At 44.2% G+C, this 19,532-nt stretch overlaps 1 protein-coding gene across 1 annotated transcript in view; it reads right to left on the bottom strand.

The window, feature by feature from the left end:
• Positions 1-2,226: 2,226 nt before the first annotated feature.
• Positions 2,227-19,532, bottom strand: part of CCNF (cyclin F) — a 32,400-nt gene continuing 15,094 nt past the window's right edge. The window contains exons 9-17 of the mRNA XM_058157248.1: positions 19,073-19,224; positions 16,860-17,024; positions 15,380-15,503; positions 13,194-13,374; positions 11,607-11,694; positions 8,338-8,437; positions 6,971-7,095; positions 5,852-6,021; positions 2,227-4,753 (exon numbers count right to left, since the gene is read on the bottom strand). Of these exons, the coding sequence (XP_058013231.1) occupies positions 4,305-4,753; positions 5,852-6,021; positions 6,971-7,095; positions 8,338-8,437; positions 11,607-11,694; positions 13,194-13,374; positions 15,380-15,503; positions 16,860-17,024; positions 19,073-19,224 (1,554 nt within the window). The 3' untranslated portion in view covers positions 2,227-4,304. The remainder of the gene's footprint in view (positions 4,754-5,851; positions 6,022-6,970; positions 7,096-8,337; positions 8,438-11,606; positions 11,695-13,193; positions 13,375-15,379; positions 15,504-16,859; positions 17,025-19,072; positions 19,225-19,532) is intronic.

Below are 19,532 nucleotides of genomic sequence, written 5' to 3' on the forward strand. Positions count from 1 at the left end.
CCACAAACATTAATAAATAATAAATAGGCGTTTGCCTCAGATTCCCCATTGAACCTGCAGTTACACCCATGAGCCACCAGGGGCGGATGTGTCATAAACACAACCTCCCCTTTCTTAAGATAAATAGGATATATTGGCATTTTCTTCTTCTTTGGACCCTGTAATGTGTGAACGGAACCATGGGGGGGGGGTTTCAGTATATTCTGAAATAATATAATTTGCAATACATTGAAATAATAATTTCAATGTATTGCCCTATTTTCCCCATCCAATGGGCCAACGGGGCAGTACAACATGGGTATTGTATTGCAGGCTCCACAGCTCAAAAGTAATGGATTTTTTGGTAGTGTCGTGGAGCAGGGGGGTCTCCAACCTTGGTCCCTTTAAGACTTGTGGACTTCAACTCCCAGAGTTCCTCAGCCAGCTTTGCTGGCTGAGGGACTCTGGGAGTTGAAGTCCACAAGTCTTAAAGGGAACAAAGTTGGAGACCCCACAACACACCCTGGTGGCTCTCTGAGGTACTGAAAGCTCAGCTGTGGAAAATAAAGCAATGCAGGAATAGGAAGTTAGCACCCACCCTTCTCCTAGGTGAATGAAAAATATTAAAATATTTCCCCTAAAAGGGAGGCAGAAACTCAGCCCACCCACCCACTTCTGTCAAAAGGGCCATTAAGGCCTGAGCCAGTCCATTCTACATAACAAAGATCTACCTCCTTCAGGCAGAGCCATAGTAGGAATTGCCCAAAACCCTTTCATTACATCATCACCCAGCAAGAGTCAACCAAGCCCGGGACTTAAAAAGACAACCTAAAGTTACCCATGCATGGCCCAATGGGAGTCTGACGACCATTCAGAATGCAAGCTCAAATTCAAAGCCCAACAGAGGATATAAATCGGTCTCTCACACACCCGTGTGCCATTTTGCCCAGGATCTCAAACCATATGGTCCTGCCCACCATTAAAAACCATTTTTCCAAACAGCCATGTTTCCAGTGTCTCTCTCCCCACTTGGAACTGAACCCAGATGGACATTTGTTCCAACAATTGCATTATTACTTATGTTACCCTTCTTGCTTAGAAAGGACATAATATGCAGGGGTGAAATCCAATTTTTTCCCCCTACCAGTTCTGTGGGTGTGGCAAGGGGAAGAATATTGCAAAATCTCCATTCCCTCCCCTCCTGGAGGAAGGATATTGCAAAATCCCTATTCCCACCCCACTCTGGGGCCAACCAGAAGTGGTATTTGCCGGTTCTCTGAACTACTCAAAATTTCCGCTACCGGTTCTCCAGAACCTGTTAGAACCTGCTGGATTTCACCCGATACAATGCCTTGGTTTCTCAGTTGGTTATTACAAATACTTCAGGAAACCTCCAGGGGGCTGTATGTCCATCTTAGTCCATTATAATACAGGATATTCCCCACTAAGCTTGAAAAGTCATATATAGGGTCATATATCCTAAATACATTGCTTTATGTCTCATTGAGCCTTCACTACTCATCATCCACTCGTATTACACTCAGTTGCAACCAAGCCATTACAGAATTGCTTAGCTGTGATTTAATCTTGCACGGACCAAGCCATGGTGGTTTATAGAACAGAACAGAACATAATTCTTTATTGGCCAAGTCTGATTGGACACACAAAGCATTTGTCTTCGGTGCACAAGCTTTCAGTGTACATAAAAGATACGTGATAAATCATTATACATTATATAGGTAGCCCTCAATTTATGATCACAATTACAAGCCCAAAAACAAGTCCTCAGTTGTTTGCGTTGAGGCACTTGTGGAACTGAAAACGATTTTAGGTCTGTCAGGGCAGTCATTAAGAGAACACTGTGGTCGTAAGTGCAAATCCATTCATTTCAATGGGGTGATTTGCTGGAAACTGGCAAAATCAGTCATGTGATTGTAGAATGCTGCAGTCTTAAAGATGACCAGGTACCAAGCACCCAACATGCAGTCATGCAATCATGGGGATGTGTTTTGTGTGTGACTATTTTACAATGGCTGAAGGTTGTGTGTGCTTTATAGGGAGGTAAAGCACCCATTCTGTGGCCGTCATAAATGCAGGTGGCTATTAAGTGAAGCACTGTACAAAGCAAACCCATTGAACCATGGTTAAGCACGCCAGTTTAGCCTGATCTTTCTGGCTCAAGTTGTGTCAAGGCTAAAGCAACTTTTATGATACTGGTAATTCACCCACCCTGTTAAGATACTGAAACCCTTCAAAGTGATGCATCATAAAGACTCAGGAGTTTGTATACAAAGTTCATTTTTATATAAAAAAAATCACTAGCCAACATGAACTTTCATTAACATTAATCTCTTTTAAAAAAAAACAAAAAACCTCATTGATCAGGTCCAATATTCCTCAAATTCACACAGTCTTCAAACACAAGCCTTTTTAAAAATCTTGGTAGACAGTTTATGGAGGCACAATTCATTGAAAAAAATACTTTTTTTTCCCCTCCAGGCCCCAATTGGACAATACAACAAATAACAAAAACAAAACAAAACATTATTTCAAGGTCTCCTGGTCACGTAAAGATGGAAAGGTGGTTTTTTTCCCCCCAGTGATCATTCAACTCGAAAAGAAAGTGGTTAGTTTCTTCAAGTCCATTCAAGCCCATTTAAAATGCCGTATTACGGTACCTATTCGACAACTTGTGGGCTCTGCCATAGAATGGTCTCCAACCTATTGCTATTTTAGGGTTTTTCAAAATTTCTACCCTATTAAATTGATCAACGCGGGCATCATTTCCATCAACGGGCTCACAATCCCAAAGATTGTGCTCTTTGTGATTGTGGTGACAAGCAGACAATACCTTATATGTATCACCTGTCCTTTGTACCCCAAACAGTGTATACTTTAAGACCTCATGGCAACATGACAGAACACAATTAATGTTGCTAATTCCAAGACAAGATCTGTGTTAAATTGTACATGTTTTAATCTTGCTTTTTTTTTTAATATTTTAAATTTCATGTCATACGGTATGCCTTGTTTTAATTGTGAGGTGTCCAACACAAATAAACAAAGATCAGAAAGCCTGGGTCCCCCTTGCTCGACATAACACTGTTGTTCGTCACAGTTGTGTAGCCATGGGCTTGCGTTTTTAGGAGGAAAGGAACAAATAAAATCAGAGAAAGCAAAGGAGCAAGCTAAGAAGGAAAATAACACATTTGGGAAAGAAGGAACATTTGGGAAAGAACGTTGAGAAACAGTACAGGATAGGATGCATTTGCTAAATAACTTCATGACACTCGTCCACAAGTCGCGTCGATCATTTTGAACAGAAAGGCAGGAAACACCATCAAATACAGGGGGGAAAATTGGTAAACAGTGACAGCATATTCTTCAATGAATGGCAGAATCCGGTTACAGGGCAGTGTTTCTCAACCTCAGCCATTTTAAAACGCACAGAGTTCAACTCCCAGAATTCTGGGAGTTGAAGTCCGCGGGTTTTAAAATGGCTTGAGGTTGAGAAATGTTGCTCCAGACCATCCTTCCCTAACCTGGCGTCCTCAAGAGAGTAGCTCACCGACTTGGAAAAAAAGGGGTCACATTAGAAAAAGCAATTTGAAATAACCAAAGTTTAAAACGAGGTAGTAATCCCCCTCTTCCTCAAAATAAGACCAGACAGTTCCAAGCTGCCAAGAAAACAGTGCTTCACACCCTCTCAAGATGAGGTCCAGACTACAATATCCAGCCCACTTTGATCAACATCTGCAGAGAAGATCCATCAATGAAATACTTATATTTCAGAAGATGGCCATTTGTGCATGTGTGTGTTTGTGTATATGTGTGTGTGTACCTAATCTGGCCTTCTTCATTTCATGGAGAAGTTGCTCTAATAGCAAGGGGAAAGAGAGGTAAATTCACGGAGGATTTCTTCTGGATTTCTAAAAAGATCGGGGTGAAGCATTGAGCTGTACGACGTGGAACGTGTACCAAGATTGACTTGGTTAACCTTGTCTGGCACACAAGCAACCCACAACATCTCCCGGGAAAGACTATGAGTTGGTCTTGGGAGGAGAGGTAGGTCTTCCATGTCTTGTGTTGCATGTCTTAGCACCTTCACCTTTGATTTGGCTACCAGGGTTGGATGTAGTGAGGGCAAGGGACCTCAAGAAAAGCCGACCGTTGTGTTAGGGGAGTCAGGAACTACCATGGGAAGCGTAGAGAGCGATGACCCACAATACCCAAGATACTTGGTACGACAACCTCTCTTGCTTTGAAGGATTCTGACGTTCTGAGGAACAGCCTCTAAGGTTCAAGCTCCAACAAACCTTAAGCCTTCAAAGGCTTAAGAAACCTAAGTGGTTCTTCTCTTCTTCACTGTATGGCGTCACATTCTTCCTCTTGGCTTGTCTCCTGCTCGGCCGGCCGTTGGCAGAATGTAAACACGATTCTGAGCGGGAAGGCAGCTGTAGGATTTTATCCTTCGCCAGCCTCAGTGGTTGCCCTAAACCACTGGCTTTGAGAAATGTGCTGAATTTGCCGTTGGTAGTAGAAGGAGGGCTGGTACTGTTGACTGAGGCATAGCCCGAACTGGCTTCCCCGGGAGAGGCTTGGACGATGGCGAACTCGCTCTCCTCCTCGTTGGGACGACGGTCATAATCCTTGAAGACGTACTGACATCCTCCTTGGGGAAGGCTCTCGTCATCGCTGGATTCTTGGCAACAGCAAGGCTTCCCGAGGTCCTGAGGCGGTAGAGTTCCAGCCAGAATTCCAGCAGGGGCTGTAACTATACCGCAGGGGGAAACGGAAGAAGAAAAACTCTTAAAGTAAGATGGCCAGTGTCCTGACCCAGCCTTCACGAGCCCCACTCTGAGGAGAAACCCCTTCCATATTTAGAAAGGCACACACTGACAAAGCTCCAGGTTGCACATTTGCAAGCAGTAGCAGTCTCTGAGTTTCCCCACAGGGAGCCTCAGTTACCGTTGCTTCTTTTTTTAAAAACAACAACAACAATTTTTTATTTTTTCAAACACACAAACATAAAATACATATTTTCTGAACAGAGTATTGACCGAGTCAAAATTCATACAGCTTATTTTCTCCATATTTACTATATTTATATATATTCCAATTTCTGCCAATATTCTACTTTCCCCCGTTTATTATTTATTAATTTATTTATAGAATATTTATTTATTTATAGAATAAAATTTATTTATAGAATATATAATCAATATTACCATCTGCCCTCGCCTCCTTATCTTCACCTATTTCAGATTATTCTCTTTCATTCTCCCTTTATCATATATGTTTTCCAGAGTTTTTTTAATCTAGTGAAACCCTTAAACACAGTCATTTAATTTTTCACAATTGTTTCTTAGCATCAATTTTTTCCAAAGCGGGACCAAATTTTAGCGTATCTTACTACCTTATCTGTTATTTTAGCCTTATCAGCGTATCTTTCTTTATCTTTCTTTTACATTGCCTTGATCTAAAAATTAATCATTTTACCAGTTTACCAGAAACTATACAATTCTTCACATTTATTTTTATAACCTCTTTTTTGAGTAAACCTATTCAGTTAGCACTTCAATCCCAATCCCTTGGATAGTGGCAAGGAATCCGCCGCAGGGAACTCTTCGGGAGCATGAACGGTTGTGAGACAACCGTGCCTCCCACACTGCTCCTCCAGTGGTCAAATCCAAATATTTTTACTACTGTTTCTGTGGGCATGGCTTGGTGAGCATGGCGTGGCTTGGTGGGGGAAGGATATTGCAAAATCTCCATTCCCACCACACTCTAGGGCCAGCCAGAGGTGGCATTCGCTGGTTCTCCAAACTACTCAAAATTTCCACTACTGGTTCTCCAAACGGGGGATCCTTACCTTCTCCCTCCTTCTCGCCTTCGCTTTCTTGATCTCCTTCATACCCTGAACAAGCATCCAAGCTCCAATCCAGGAAATTATCCAGAAGGCTTTCTTCTTGAGTGGACAATTCCGCCGTGGGGGTGGTGACAAAGCTACCCCGGTCCTCCTGGATGCTGTCTTCCCTCCTCCTGTGAAGGGGACACCACCATGAATGACCCTCTTGGTCAGAAGACCTGAGCCAAGGATGAGAAGTCTACATCTCCAGAGTCCAAGGGCGGTCAAGGCCTGGTGCTTGTAGGCACACATGGGAAGAGTCAAGACGGCCACTGCCAACGGATCGTGCAAATGCATGTAAAAAAGGAGGTGGGGCTTGCAATCTGCAGATCCATTGTGGGTTTTTTATGTCCATCCCACCCCATGAACCTGGAATATAACCTGTTGTTTTTTTTTGTTTTTTTTACAATTTAGAGGCTGTAGCAATAGCTCTTAGACCAGTGATGGCTAACCTTTTTGTTGTTGCGTGCCAAAAGCGCGCGAACGCCCACACTCACCATGCAACGTTCGTGCGACACCCCCACCCACCCATGTGCATGCACCCTCCCCATGCCTCATGTTGGGCCTAGTAGGCCTCCCTGCATTTATAACCCATAATGCAATGCGTGAGCGACCCCTCCCCCCAAACCCATGCGTGGGCAACCCCCCGCACATGTCTCCCTCATGAGTTCTGCGCCCCCCCCCCCCCCGGTGCATGCACAGCAGAGACCCGAAAATCAGCCGTTGTCCTTTGCTCTTTTGGGTTCTGGCGCCGGCCGGCTAGTATTCATGTGAGCGGGAGCACCGGAAACCGGCCAGCTGGCCTTCACATGCGCATGTGCGCCAGAAACTGGAAGACCTGGTCACCGCATGCGCACGCTGGAAACCGGAAGCTCAGGAACTGCTCTTCCGGTTTCGGATGCTCCCCTCCCCCCATGTGCATGCTCCCATTTCGGCACTCGGTGCCGAAAAGCTGCGCCAACGCTGTCCTAGAACCACCAGCTTGGCCCAAAGCAGCTACTGTTCCTGTTTGGAGTTTGGAGATCATAATCTAGCTGTGTCCACCTCCTGCCCATTCAACCGGAACCCAAGTACCAAACTTGCCTTTTAGAACGTTTTCCAGATGGGGAAGTGAGGAAGGTCTCCACTGCGTTTACGTACGAAGATCCGGGCTCCGGGTCTTCCTGTTTCACCCCTAGCAGGGAGCACAGCTGGCTGTAGCTCATCACCTAGAGCAAGGATGTCAAACTCGATTTCACTGAGGGCTGGCCGCACCAGGGTTGTTTGTGTTGTGACCAAGGCCCAAGTAGTGATTACTAAACACAATTCAGTCCTCAACAAACTTATTTTATTAAAACAGCTGAGAATTAATTCATTCTCAGCTTCATCCAAAACAAAATTCTTAATAACCAGTCCATGGGCCTTATCACCAACCTTTAATGTCTTTGACAAACCTGCCAAAGGCTTTTCTTGGCAAAACCCCCACAAAGTTCAAGAGACGCTGACAAGCAGCATGGAAATCAACGTTGCTTTCCTACAAAGAACCCAATAGCTCGTTGCTGCTCTTTTAAGCCTTATGGGAGTGGCCAATCATCTCCTGGCCTTACTTCCGAGTTGTCCTTTTTTTCTTCAGCTGCTCTTGCCTTCTGGCAGCTCTTTGCATGTGTGCACTAGGAACAGGCTCCTCCTGTTCCTCTGCCTCTCTGCTGTTTGCCTCTGGAGGCTCCGGAGTCTGTGCATCGCTCCCATCTCTGCCTCCAATGCAAAGCTCTCGTCCGAGCCTTCCCCAGACTCCAGGACTGGCCCATTATCCTCCCCAGCTTCCTCACTGCCTGACTCTGCTGCCAGGTCCGCAGGCTGCTGGCAGACCACAGCAGTTTGACTTGGGGTGGTGGCGGCTAGGGTAGGCATGGTTAGGGTGGGTGTGGCTAGCTCAACATCACTCGTGTCGGGGTCACTTGTGGTGGCCAAGTGCTAAGGCAGGACTTCCCTCAGACGCCTCCCCCTCACTCTCATAATCTCCTTCCTTCCTTCCCTCTTCATTCTTTCTTCTTCTTTCCCCTTTTTCCTTATTTTTCCTTCCTTGCTCTCTTCCCATCTTCCCTTCTTTTTCTTTGTCTTTTGTCTTTCCCTTTCTCCTTTCCTGTCCCTTCTTGCATGCTCCAATGCAAAAGGGGAAACATTTCTCCCTTTTTTTTTTTGTTTTGAGTTTGTTTTGATAGCCTTCTGTCAACAAAAATGGAACCGGGGGTGGGGGACACATGTAACCCCCCCGAGCCCTGTTTTTGGCTGCTCCTGCAATCCCGGGATCCATTTTTGCTGGCAGAGGGCTGTCGCGGCCGAAAACGGAGCCTGGAAGCCTTGTTGACAAATATATAAATATACCATTAAGATGACAATCTTTAAAGAAATGTTTAAAAACAGTGGGAAAAAACGAATCCCCCCTCCCTCCGATTCTTTATTTAGCTTACCTCTTCTTTTCCAATTTCTTCGTAGCGCTTATCCTCAAATCGTTGCTTCACAGCAGTCAGGGATACCTGCCTGTAATCTTTGGGAGCATCTTCATGGAAGCTGGGAAGAGAAAAATAGGGAAACATGCCCTTGAATGTCCGAAACAGCCACGGGTATCAGAATATACCGTATTTTTCGAGTATAAGACGCACTGAAGTATAAGACGCACCTTAGTCTTTGGGGAGGAAAATAGGAAAAAAGCTGATGGACAGGTAGATTGGCCTCCCGGAATACCCCCAATCAGCTGTTCCCAGAGGTGAATTTTAGCAACAGGTTCCTTGGTTGTGAGCTCTGTGCCTTGCTTTTTTTTCCTGCCTCTGAAACTCTGTTTCAGAAAAAACTTTTTTCTGCCTCTGAAAGCCTCCAAAACAGAGCTTCAGAAAAAAAAGCCTCTGAAGGTCTGTTTGGGAGCTTCTTTTCTGAAGCTTTGTTTGGAGGCTTCTTTTCTGAATCTCTGTTTGGGGGCTTCTTTTCTGAATCTCTGTTTGGAGGCTTCTTTTCTGAATCTCTATTTGGAGGCTTCTTTTCTGAAGCTTCATTTCGGATGCTTTTTTTCAGCCTCTGAAACCTCCATTTGAGAAGCTGGACGGGGCTACATTCGCAGTATAAGACACATCCAGATTTTCACCCTCTTTTTTGGGGCGGGGGGGAGAAAGGTGCGTCTTATACTCCGAAAAATACAGTACCTTAACTGTTCCTGGCCTGGGATCTCCAGGTAAGTTTGGCTGCAGCCTCCCCTGTTCCCAGGTAACCTGGTTATCATTTCTGCCTGATACAGTCCCCCCAGCAGGAGGAACCCACATTGAGATCAGCTCGTGGGAGGGGCGGGTGGTCCTTGATGGTCTTCCCTTCTAGCACTGATGATGTTACCTAGTTTGGGTCATGAAACTCTCTGCGTGTCCCGTTTTCGTGAAAAACGGGGTGCGCAGCGTTTGGGAGGTCAGCAAAGTGCTCCTGGGGGCCAGGGAGAGCAAAAGTGTGACACATGGGGGGTTTGGGAGGCCCAAAACAGGGCGCACAGGGGGTTTGGGAGGCCTGCAGAAAGTTCCTGAGGGCAGGGGAGGGCAAAAATGGGCCCCTTTTTATGAAAAACGGGCCCGTTTTCGGCCACCCAATACCCCCCCAATGCATTTTGCCTCCCAGCCCCAGGACCACTCCATGAGCCTCCCAAACCCTCTGCATCCCATTTTGTGAAAAACAGGCCTATTTTTGGTAAAACGGATGTGCGGGCTGGGTTTGGGAGGCAAAAAATGGCTGCATTTGGTCTATAAGACGCACCAACATTTTCACCCTCTTTTGGGGAGAAAGGTGCGTCTTATACTCCGAAAAATACAGTACCTTAACTGTTCCTGGCCTGGGATCTCCAGGTAAGTTTGGCTGCAGCCTCCCCTGTTCCCAGGTAACCTGGTTATCATTTCTGCCTGATACAGTCCCCCCAGCAGGAGGAACCCACATTGAGATCAGCTCAAGGGAGGGGCGGGTGGTCCTTGATGGTCTTTCCTTCTAGCACTGATTATGTTACCTAGTTTGGGTCATGAAACTCTCTGCGCGTCCCGTTTTTGTGAAAAACGGGGTGCACAGAGTTTGGGAGGTCAGCAAAGTGCTCCTGGGGGCCAGGGAGAGCAAAAGTGTGATACATGGGGGGTTTGGGAGGCCCAAAACAGGGCGCACAGGGGGTTTGGGAGGCCTGCAGAAAGTTCCTGAGGGCTGGGGAGGGCAAAAATGGGCCCCTTTTTTATGAAAAACGGACCCGTTTTCGGCCTCCCAATACCCCCCCAATGCATTTTTGCCCTCCCCAGCCCCCAGGACCACTCCGCAGGCCTCCCAAACCCTCTGCGCATCCCATTTTTGTGAAAAACAGGCCTATTTTTGGTAAAAACGGGACGTGCGGGGCTGGGTTTGGGGAGGCAAAAAAATGGCTGCATTTGGTCTATAAGACGCACCAACATTTCCACCCTCTTTTGGGGATGGGGTGGGCGAAATGCGTCTTATACTCCGAAAAAGTATGGTATATATTAATGTGTAAAAGCAAAAAGTGGAGGTTGGAGTGTGTTTATCTTGCACTGTGCTAGGAGGTGTTTGAAGTCAGTGCTCCCTTTTATTTATTTCTTTTAATTCTCTTCCCCATAGTATTTCAAAGGTTTACCATTTCTTTCTTTTTTTTTTAATAAAGTTTTTATTTTTTTTTTACAACAACAACAAAAAAACCCGCATCAAACAATTACAATGTGCTGAAGGGGTGTTTACATATCTTCTCATGCAATCTCAAAATAAACATCTCTTTCATACATATATCTTATATTGTCTTTTCTAACATATCTTTCCTTCAAGCCACTAATAAAATAAATCCCATATAATATAAATGTTGGAAGTGTCATGAGATACCTGGATCATATTACCCATATTTATTTATTTATTTATTTATTTATTTATTTATTTATTTATTTATTTATTTATTTATTTATTTATTTAAATTTTTATACCGCCCTTCTCCCGAAGGACTCAGGGCGGTGTACAGCCAAAGTTAAAACAATTAAATATACAAAATTAAAATATCAATTAAAATACATATTCAATACTGGCCAAATTAAAACCGTCAATTGACCCAACCTAAAATATCCCATATAAAATTACTAAAAATTAAAAAATTTGAAAATTTAAAAATCAAGCCAGTCCCGCTTGGGTAAATAAATAAGTTTTTAATTCACGGCGAAAGGTCAGAAGGTCAGATATTAAATGCAAACCGGGGGGAAGTCCGTTCCAGAGGGTAGGTGTTCCAACAGAGAAGGCCCTTCCCCTGGGGGCCGCCAGCCGGCATTGCTTGGCGGACGGCACCCTGAGAAGACCCTCTCTGTGAGAGCGTATGGGTCGGTGGGAGGCATAAGGTAACAGCAGGCGGTCCCGTAAGTACCCGGGCCCTAAGCCATATGTGGTGGACATGCGTTGAAGCGAAAAGATATTGGACTAAAATACACACGTAGTTGGAGAAAACGATTAGAAAACACACAGATTTTAAGCCAGAAGTCTTTCTGTTGGGAATTATACCTGAGATATATACTAGAGATGTAAAATATCTGATTGTGAATATGGTTACAGCAGCCAGGATTGTGTTTGCTAAAAATTGGAAAAATGAGAAGTTAGCTTTGCAAGATGAAATAATTAGGAAGATGATGGAATGTGCAGAGATGAGTAAATTGACATTTGAAATTAGAGAACAAGAAAGATTTACCATTTCTTGTGGAGACTTAGCACACAGGGAATAAGCTCTTCGAGGGAAAACCCTGTATTTTCCGTTAACTGGCTGGTCCAAGGACAAGCTAGAGACAAGACAAATGACAAACAACAAAAACAATACATCAGTATTGCTATTTAATTTTTTTAATTCGACTCTGGAATATAAGCAGCCTCTTCAACCCGTGACCACAATTGAATGGTCCTGACATTTCTGCCGCTAAGCAAGATAGTCATAAAGTGAATCGTGCTCCATTTTACGACCTCTTGTCACGGTCTTTAAGCAAATCAACACAGTTAAGTGGCTCGTGGGGTCGTTAAACGAATCTGGCTCCCCCCCCATTGACTTTGCTTGTCAGGTTTCCAAAAGTGATCCTACAACCCCTGGACAATGCAACCGTCACAAATGTGAGTCTGTTGCCAAGCATCAAAAATAATATTTATTTTTTTTTGTTAAAAATTATTTAGATATTTTCAGGGATACAGTGGCTCAGTGGCTAAGACGCTGAGCTTGTCGATTGAAAGGTCGGCAGTTCAGCGGTTCGAATTCCGAGGGCCATGTATCGGGGTGAGCTCCCGTTGCTTGTCCCAGCTTCTGCCAACCTAGCAGTTCGAAAGCATGTAAAAAATGCGAGTAGTAAAATAGGGACCATCTTTGATGGGAAGGGAACAGCGTTCTGTGCGCCTTTGGCGTCGAGTCATGCCAGCCACATGACCATGGAGACGTCTTCAGACAGCGCTGGCTCTTCGGCTTTGAAACGGAGATGAGCACCCCCTAGAGGTTCCTAGAGTCAGGAACGACTAGCACATATGCGCGAGGGGAACCTTTACCTTTTATATATTTTCTCTTTGTATACAATAAGTGCTTCGTGAACAGCGTGCTGTCTGGGTCAGTTTGTTCACATAACAATATTAAACTCCTAATTTCTACCTCTATTATCCAACCATTGATAAAACAAGTCCCAAGTTTGAAAATATTCTGCGTCTTCTTTTTCTTTTATCTTCATTGTTAGCCTCTCCATTTCTGATATTTTTGATCACGTGACCGTGGGGATGATGCAACGGTCAGAAGTATGAAAAACAGTCGTAAGTCACTTTTTTTCAGCGCCGTTGTAACGACGAATGGTCACTCAATTAACTGTTGTAAGTCAAAGAACTACCATTTACCGAGGTCATTGTCCATATCAGAGGTGGGTTTCAACAGGTTCTGACCAGTTCTGGAGAACCGGTTAGCGGAAATTTTGAGTAGTTTGGAGAACCGGTAAATACCACCTCTGGCTAGCCTAGATGATCGGAAGGAAATGGGGATTTTGCAGTAACCTTCCCCTGGAGTGGGGTGGGAATGGAGAATCTGCAGTATCCTTCCCCTGGAGTGGGGTGGAAATGGAGATTTTACAGTATCCTTTTCCTGCCACACCCACCAAGCCATGCCACACCCACAGAACCAGTAGTAAAAAAATTTTTTTGAATCCCACCACTGGTCCATATCTATTCCATCAAGCCAAGCTTCCCAACTGCGATTCATTCGACAGATCGCGGCAATGTAACAAACAACCGCGTGGTTTTTGTTCGGATCACGACTCACCTTGTCTGTGCAACGCTTTTGCTAACAACAAGGCTGCTGCAGACAAACGGGCCGGGGAGTAGCTACAAAGGCCCGTGTTTAGGAGAGAAAGTTCACAGATGAAGCTGTAGAGAGAGGCTGTCCTCCTCTCCAGGGAGACCACGTTCAGTAGCACTTCCTTGTAGTCAACAATCGTAGGAATCTTTTTTTTTTTAACATAAAAAAAAAAAGGAAAACAGGACATATATATATATGTTTTCTGAGGTTTTCGCAGGTGTTTGTATGTAGGTCTTTGGTTATTCGGGTTTTCTCCCACGTAAAATTGGAAGTGTCCTGGCGACGTTCCGACGAAGTCTCATTTGTCATCTTCAGGCAGCTGTTTTCAGATTTCAGCAATTGCTCCTACAAGCACGAAGCTGAAAACACCAGCCTGAAGATGACGAATGAGACTTCGTTGAAACGTCGCCAAGACACTTTCAATTTTACGCAGGAGAAAAAGTCAAACACGTTCCTAACCTGGGCAAGAACAGTAAACCTCCAGATCAGAGGTCTTCAACCTTGGTAATTTTAAGACTTGTGGACTTCAACTCCCAGAATTCTGAGAGTTGAAGTCCACAAATCTTAAAATTGCCAAGGTTGGAGACCCCTGCTTTAGATGACATCTTCTGAGGCTTAGCTGTTATATTTATTTAAATGTTTATTTATTTTTTAATATAGATTTCATTAAATTTTAACAATTAAACAATTTTCCATTCAACTCTTGTGCATGGCTGAGACCCTTTACATATCATCCCATTTGTGTTCTCCTGCACTCTATATAATTTTACTAAATTATATTACTGATTCTAATTTGAATTTCTAATTCTTACTCATTTTTTTTGTAATATGGGAGAAATGGTATAATTGCGTCGAAAATAGGAAAAAAAGAGAAATAACAGATAGTAGAATTAGTAAGTATTTTAAACGTTTTAAATATAGTTGTTTTCTTAAGACTTCCAGTCAGTTCCAGCTTCTTAAATTTCTAAGTCCGTTGTTCTGCACTACATTTCAAAATCAAAAGATGTAACACCAGTTTGTGGTGTGCTTCTGAGTTATTCAAGACGCAACTGGACCTTCTGGTTTTTTTCTTTGAAAGGGTTTCACTTCTCCTCCGTCTTCAAAGAAAAAAACCAAGAAAGTCCAATTGCCGCTTGAAAAACGCTCCTTTGCGACAACTGTGACCTGGAGGACTGAGAATCTGCATAGATTTCTGGGTTACTTGGTTTGTTAAAATGAAACACAGGAAGGAAGGAAGGACATGATAGAAGGAAGGGGGAGGGAGGATGGGAGAAAGGGAAGGGAAGGAGGGAGGAAGGACATGATAGAGGGAAGAAGGAAGAGAGGGAGGAAGGAGGGAGAGAAGAAGGGAGGGAGGGGAAGAAAGCACATGATGGAAAAAAGGAGGAAGGGAGGGAGGGAAGAAGGAAGGGAGGGAGGGGAAGGACATGATAGAAGGAAGGGAGGGAGAGAAGAACAACATGATGGAAGGGAGGAGGGAGGAAGGAAGGAAGGGAGGGGTAGGAAGGACATGATAGAAGGAAGGGAGGGAGGAACGACATGATGGAAGGAAGGAAGGAGGGAGGGAGGGAGGAAGGGAAGGAGGGGAAGGAAGGAAGGACATGATGGAAGGAAGGGAGGGAGGAAGGAGGGGAAGGAAGGACATGATAGAAGGAAGGAGGGAGGGAAGAAGGAAGGGAGGGAGGGGAAGGAAGGAAGGACATGATGGAAGGAAGGGAGGGAGGAAGGGAGGGGAAGGAAGGACATGATGGAAGGAAGGGAGGGAGGAAGGGAGGGGAAGGAAGGACATGATAGAAGGAAGGAGGGACGGAAGAAGGAAGGGAGGGAGGGGAAGGAAGGACATGATAGAAGGAAGGAGGGAGGGACGAAGGACATGATAAAGGAAGGAAGGAAGGAAGGAAACATAAGGTTTAAATTTTGAATCTGAGGTGAAAAAGTCACAGCAGAATCAAACAGCATTGGGAAAATTCAAAGGAGTTGGGATTTCTTCAATATTTTTGCATGCGGTCACATATGACATTCATGTCCAAAATATCCCCCAAGCACATCACTTCTTCTAACATTGCTATTAGGAACGATTGAACAGGTTAAGTCCTCAACTTTGCATCGCAACGCTGAAGGCCAAGCCCATCCTCTCCGTACCAGTTTACCTTTATCCTGCCTTCCAGGGCCGAGATGATCTCCCCCATCATCCTCACCAGGTCTTCGTACTTGTACGTGTTGTCCGTTAACCAAACCGCTTCGCGAATGGTCAGAATCTCTTTGCTCACGAAGCTGCAATGCAAGAGCGGTTTGCGTGAAAGGCCAACATCGCAGGAGAAATAGTGATGGGGGGGGGGGCTGTTTCTTACTAACCTCCCCTATTCTATTCTATTCTATTCTATTCTATTCTATTCTATTCTATTCTATTCTATTCTATTCTATTCTATTCTATATCGTCCAGTTGCTTTTTGGGAAAAGCACCTTTGGGATAATCATGAGACCACTAGCTCTCCTCCCCATCTCTCCATCTGTATTACATGATGAATGTAAATCACATGATGAAATGTATTTATGATGACTATGATCATGATTCATCACTTATATCTTTTATGTACACTGAGAGCTGCTTATGCACTGAAGATGAATTCCTCGTGTGTCCAATCACAGATGGCCAATAAAGAATTGAATTGAATTAAATTCTATTCATTCTCTATTCTATTCTATTCTATTCTATTCTATTCTATTCTATTCTATTCTATTCTATTCTATTCTATTCTATTCTATTCCAGGGGTGTCAAATTCTATTTCATTGAGGGCCACATCAGGGTTGTGTTTGACCTTGGGGAGCCGGGGTGGGCATGGCCAGCTTGACGTCACTCGTGTCGGGGGCACCTGTGGTGCCCTGAACGCTCTGCCAGCGAAAACGGGCTCCCGAGCGCCATTTTCGGCTGCAAAGGCCTCCTGCAACTCTCTGCCAGTGATGGCGGAGCTCAGGAGGGCCACATGCGGCACTCCTCAGCTCCATTTTCACTGGCAGAGTCACCATGGGCCAGTCCTTCGCTGTTTCCAGGGCGGCCCTGCGGGACAGATCTAAGCGCCCTGCCAGATCTAAGCACCCTGAGGTCGGATCTGGCCCTCGGGCCTTGAGTCTGACACCCTTGCTCTACTCTACTCTATTCATTCTTTATTCTATTCCATTCATTCTCTATTCTATTCTATTCATTCTTTATTCTGTGCCATTCATTCCTTATTCTATTCCATTCATTCCTTATTCTATTCCATTCATTCCCTATTCTATTCCATTCATTCCCTATTCTATTCCATTCATTCTCTATTCTATTCCATTCATTCCTTATTCTATTCCATTCATTCTTTATTCTATTCCATTCATTCTCTATTCTAATCCATTCATTCCTTATTCTATTCCATTCATTCTTTATTCTATTCCATTCATTCTCTGTTCTATTCTATTCTGTTCTGTTCTGTTCTATTTTGTTCCCAAGTCCTTGTGTTTTCCACTAATGCAGCAAAATACAGGGGCTCTACTGCCGTACCATTCAGAATCCGTTGCAATCCCCCATTAAATAAGAATTGGTAAAACCAGACCAAGCCACCACCCCCCGCATCCCCAAGAGCTACAGGGCTTACCGGGTACAAATAACCATGCATGCAATTCCTAAAAGCTGCAGCCGAGCCCGGGGCACAGTTCTTAATTTCAAGTATCGATCCACACAGCCAATGGTCATGTGAAGACAGAGGCTGGAGAAATCCTTCATGGTGGCGACTTCTACCAGCCAATCAACCAAAATGTATCTAAAAGAACAAATAAAATAAAATAAAATAATATCCTGTTTCCCAAAACTAAAACACCCCCTGATAATAAGCCCAATTGGGCTTTTGAGCGCATGTGCTAAAATAAGCCTCCCGCCCCCCCTAAAATATTTAAAAGCAGAGCTGGAAATCAGGTAAGATGGCAAGAGGAACCCCATCTTGCTCCACACGCCCCCAAATAATAAGACCTCCCCGAAAATAAGGCCAAGCGCTTATTTTGGGGTTCAAAAAAAATATAAGACAGGGGCTTATTTTCAGGGACACACGTAAAATAAAATAAAGCAGTTAGAAATTCATCTTCGCTGTCGGATAGGAATCTATTATCCCACAGTTCTTCTTTCATCGGTCATTTCCCTTTTTTTAAAAAAATATTTTTTAAAGATTTCTTCATAAGTAAATAAACAGAATAAAAAAAATGAGAGGGATGACTGAAGAAACTAAAATTAGCAACTAGACAAAAGAAGTTTTTTCCCAAACGCCATCGCTCTGCTAAGCAAATAATTCCCTCAACACTGTCAAACTATTTATTAAGTCTGCATTACTATTACTATTAATCTTCTCATCGTTTCTATCACCCATCTCTTTCCACTTATGACTGTATGACTATAACTTGTTGCTTGTATCCTTACGATTTATATTGATTGTTTCCTAGTATGATTTGATTGCATATTTGTACCCTAGGACTATCGTTAAGTGTTGTACCTTATGATTCTTGATGAACGTATTTTATTTTTCTTTATGTACACTGAGAGCATCTGCACCAAAGACAAATCCCTTGTGTGTCCCATCACACTTGGCCAATAAAGATTTCTATTCTATTCTATTCTATTCTATTCTCACCTCATTTTCAACAGATGCTAAGAAATTCATGGCCAGTTGCTAAACAAATGGTTGTAGCTGAGGATTACCTAATTATTTTTTAAAATCTGCATTAACTTTATTGTGTCATAAAACTCTAAATCATTTCTCTTTAAAAAATCACATTTTAGCATATCCAGACTGATACTTGAAGTATTTTCCCCATTTAGCGATGGAGACCATTTCTTGCAAGTTTTTAGCACGAGTGGCCACGTGATGTTTGAGGATGCTGAGGAATCCGGTTTCAACCCCAATTAGAAACCCCCAAACCACATTCAGCCTAATGTGCTTTTAAAAAACTGGCAGAAACCGGGTGAGATTGCTAAATTTTGTGAGATCTCAACCTTTTAAAACCTACTTTGAGCTCCAGGCTGTTTCAGGAGCAACTTGTAACCTAGCAGCAATCAATAAATGCTTTCCTGCCCAACGAGAGATTAAAATTCCAAGTAAATTAAAAAAAAAACTCCCAACAGCTTAAGTTTTGTAATAGGGGTTTATAAAACCTGCTGGTCCAGCTAATTAAGCTGCCCAGTGTTCTGACCTAGGCTTCCCCAGCAGCACGAAGGCAAATCCTCGTCCTGATAAACCCCTTTTATTTAATTGACAGTGAATTTCTCTCCCATAGTCTTTCAAGACAGTTCAACCATTACCGACTTTATCAGGCTTGGAGAGTGGCCAGGCCGATATCTTTCAGACGCCGCAATACTTGGCAAGAAGGCAGGAATGAACAGATTGTCTCCTGCAAACTCCACTCCCCTTTCGCTCCTCTTTTATTCCCTCTGGGAGGGGCCCTTCATCATCCACCTGTGGCCTTACTCCCAAGTCGAACCTTGTTTTTTAGCTGTTCCCTTCGTCTGGCAACTCTGTGCATGCGCACACTGGGAACAGGCTCCAGCTGTTCGTCTGCCTCACTAATGTCTGACTCCGAAGGCAGCTGATAATTGACATCCGGCCCTGGCCCCCTCTCTGCCTCAGACACAGAGCCCTCATCATAGCTTTCCGCAGACTCCAGGACTGGCCCATGTTCCTCCCCAACCTCCTCACTGTCCGAATCTGCCGCCAGCTTTGCTGGCCGCTGGTGGGTCACAGCACCCAGGGTCACTGAGTGGTGAGATAGATGGCATATAAATTGAATGAATCAATGACAAAACCAGCAGGATGGATGTCTTTACCTCATCGTCTCATTCATGCCCTTCTGGACGGTGAAAATGCTTTGCTTGCTCAGCGGGATGGAGGCCTGGAAAAACTGAGAGATCATCTCAACGGACGTCTTGCTTTCTAGTCCCAGTTGGTTTCCGTTCCGGCAAGCTTTGGCGAGGGTGATCTGCGCGAGGCAGAAAAGCAACTCGAGTTAAGACTACGGAGCTTCCGCTTGAAGGAAATCAACCCTGAGGGACAGAGCCTGAAGCTCAAAGACTTTGGCCCCGTAATGAGAAGAGAGGACTTCTTGGCGAGAGACCCTGATGTTGGGAAAGGAGAAGGGGGCGGAAGGAGAAAGGAACCGCAGAGGATGAGATGGTTAGATGGTGTCCTTGACACCATGAACATTGGGCAAACTTTGGGAGACTGTGGGGCCTGCCTTGCTATGGTCCCCTCTATCCATTAGCTGACTGAAGGCTCCTGGCTCTGTTA

Source organism: Ahaetulla prasina, chromosome 14 (genome assembly GCF_028640845.1).
Source record: "Ahaetulla prasina isolate Xishuangbanna chromosome 14, ASM2864084v1, whole genome shotgun sequence".
NCBI classification, from domain to species: Eukaryota; Metazoa; Chordata; class Lepidosauria; order Squamata; family Colubridae; genus Ahaetulla; species Ahaetulla prasina.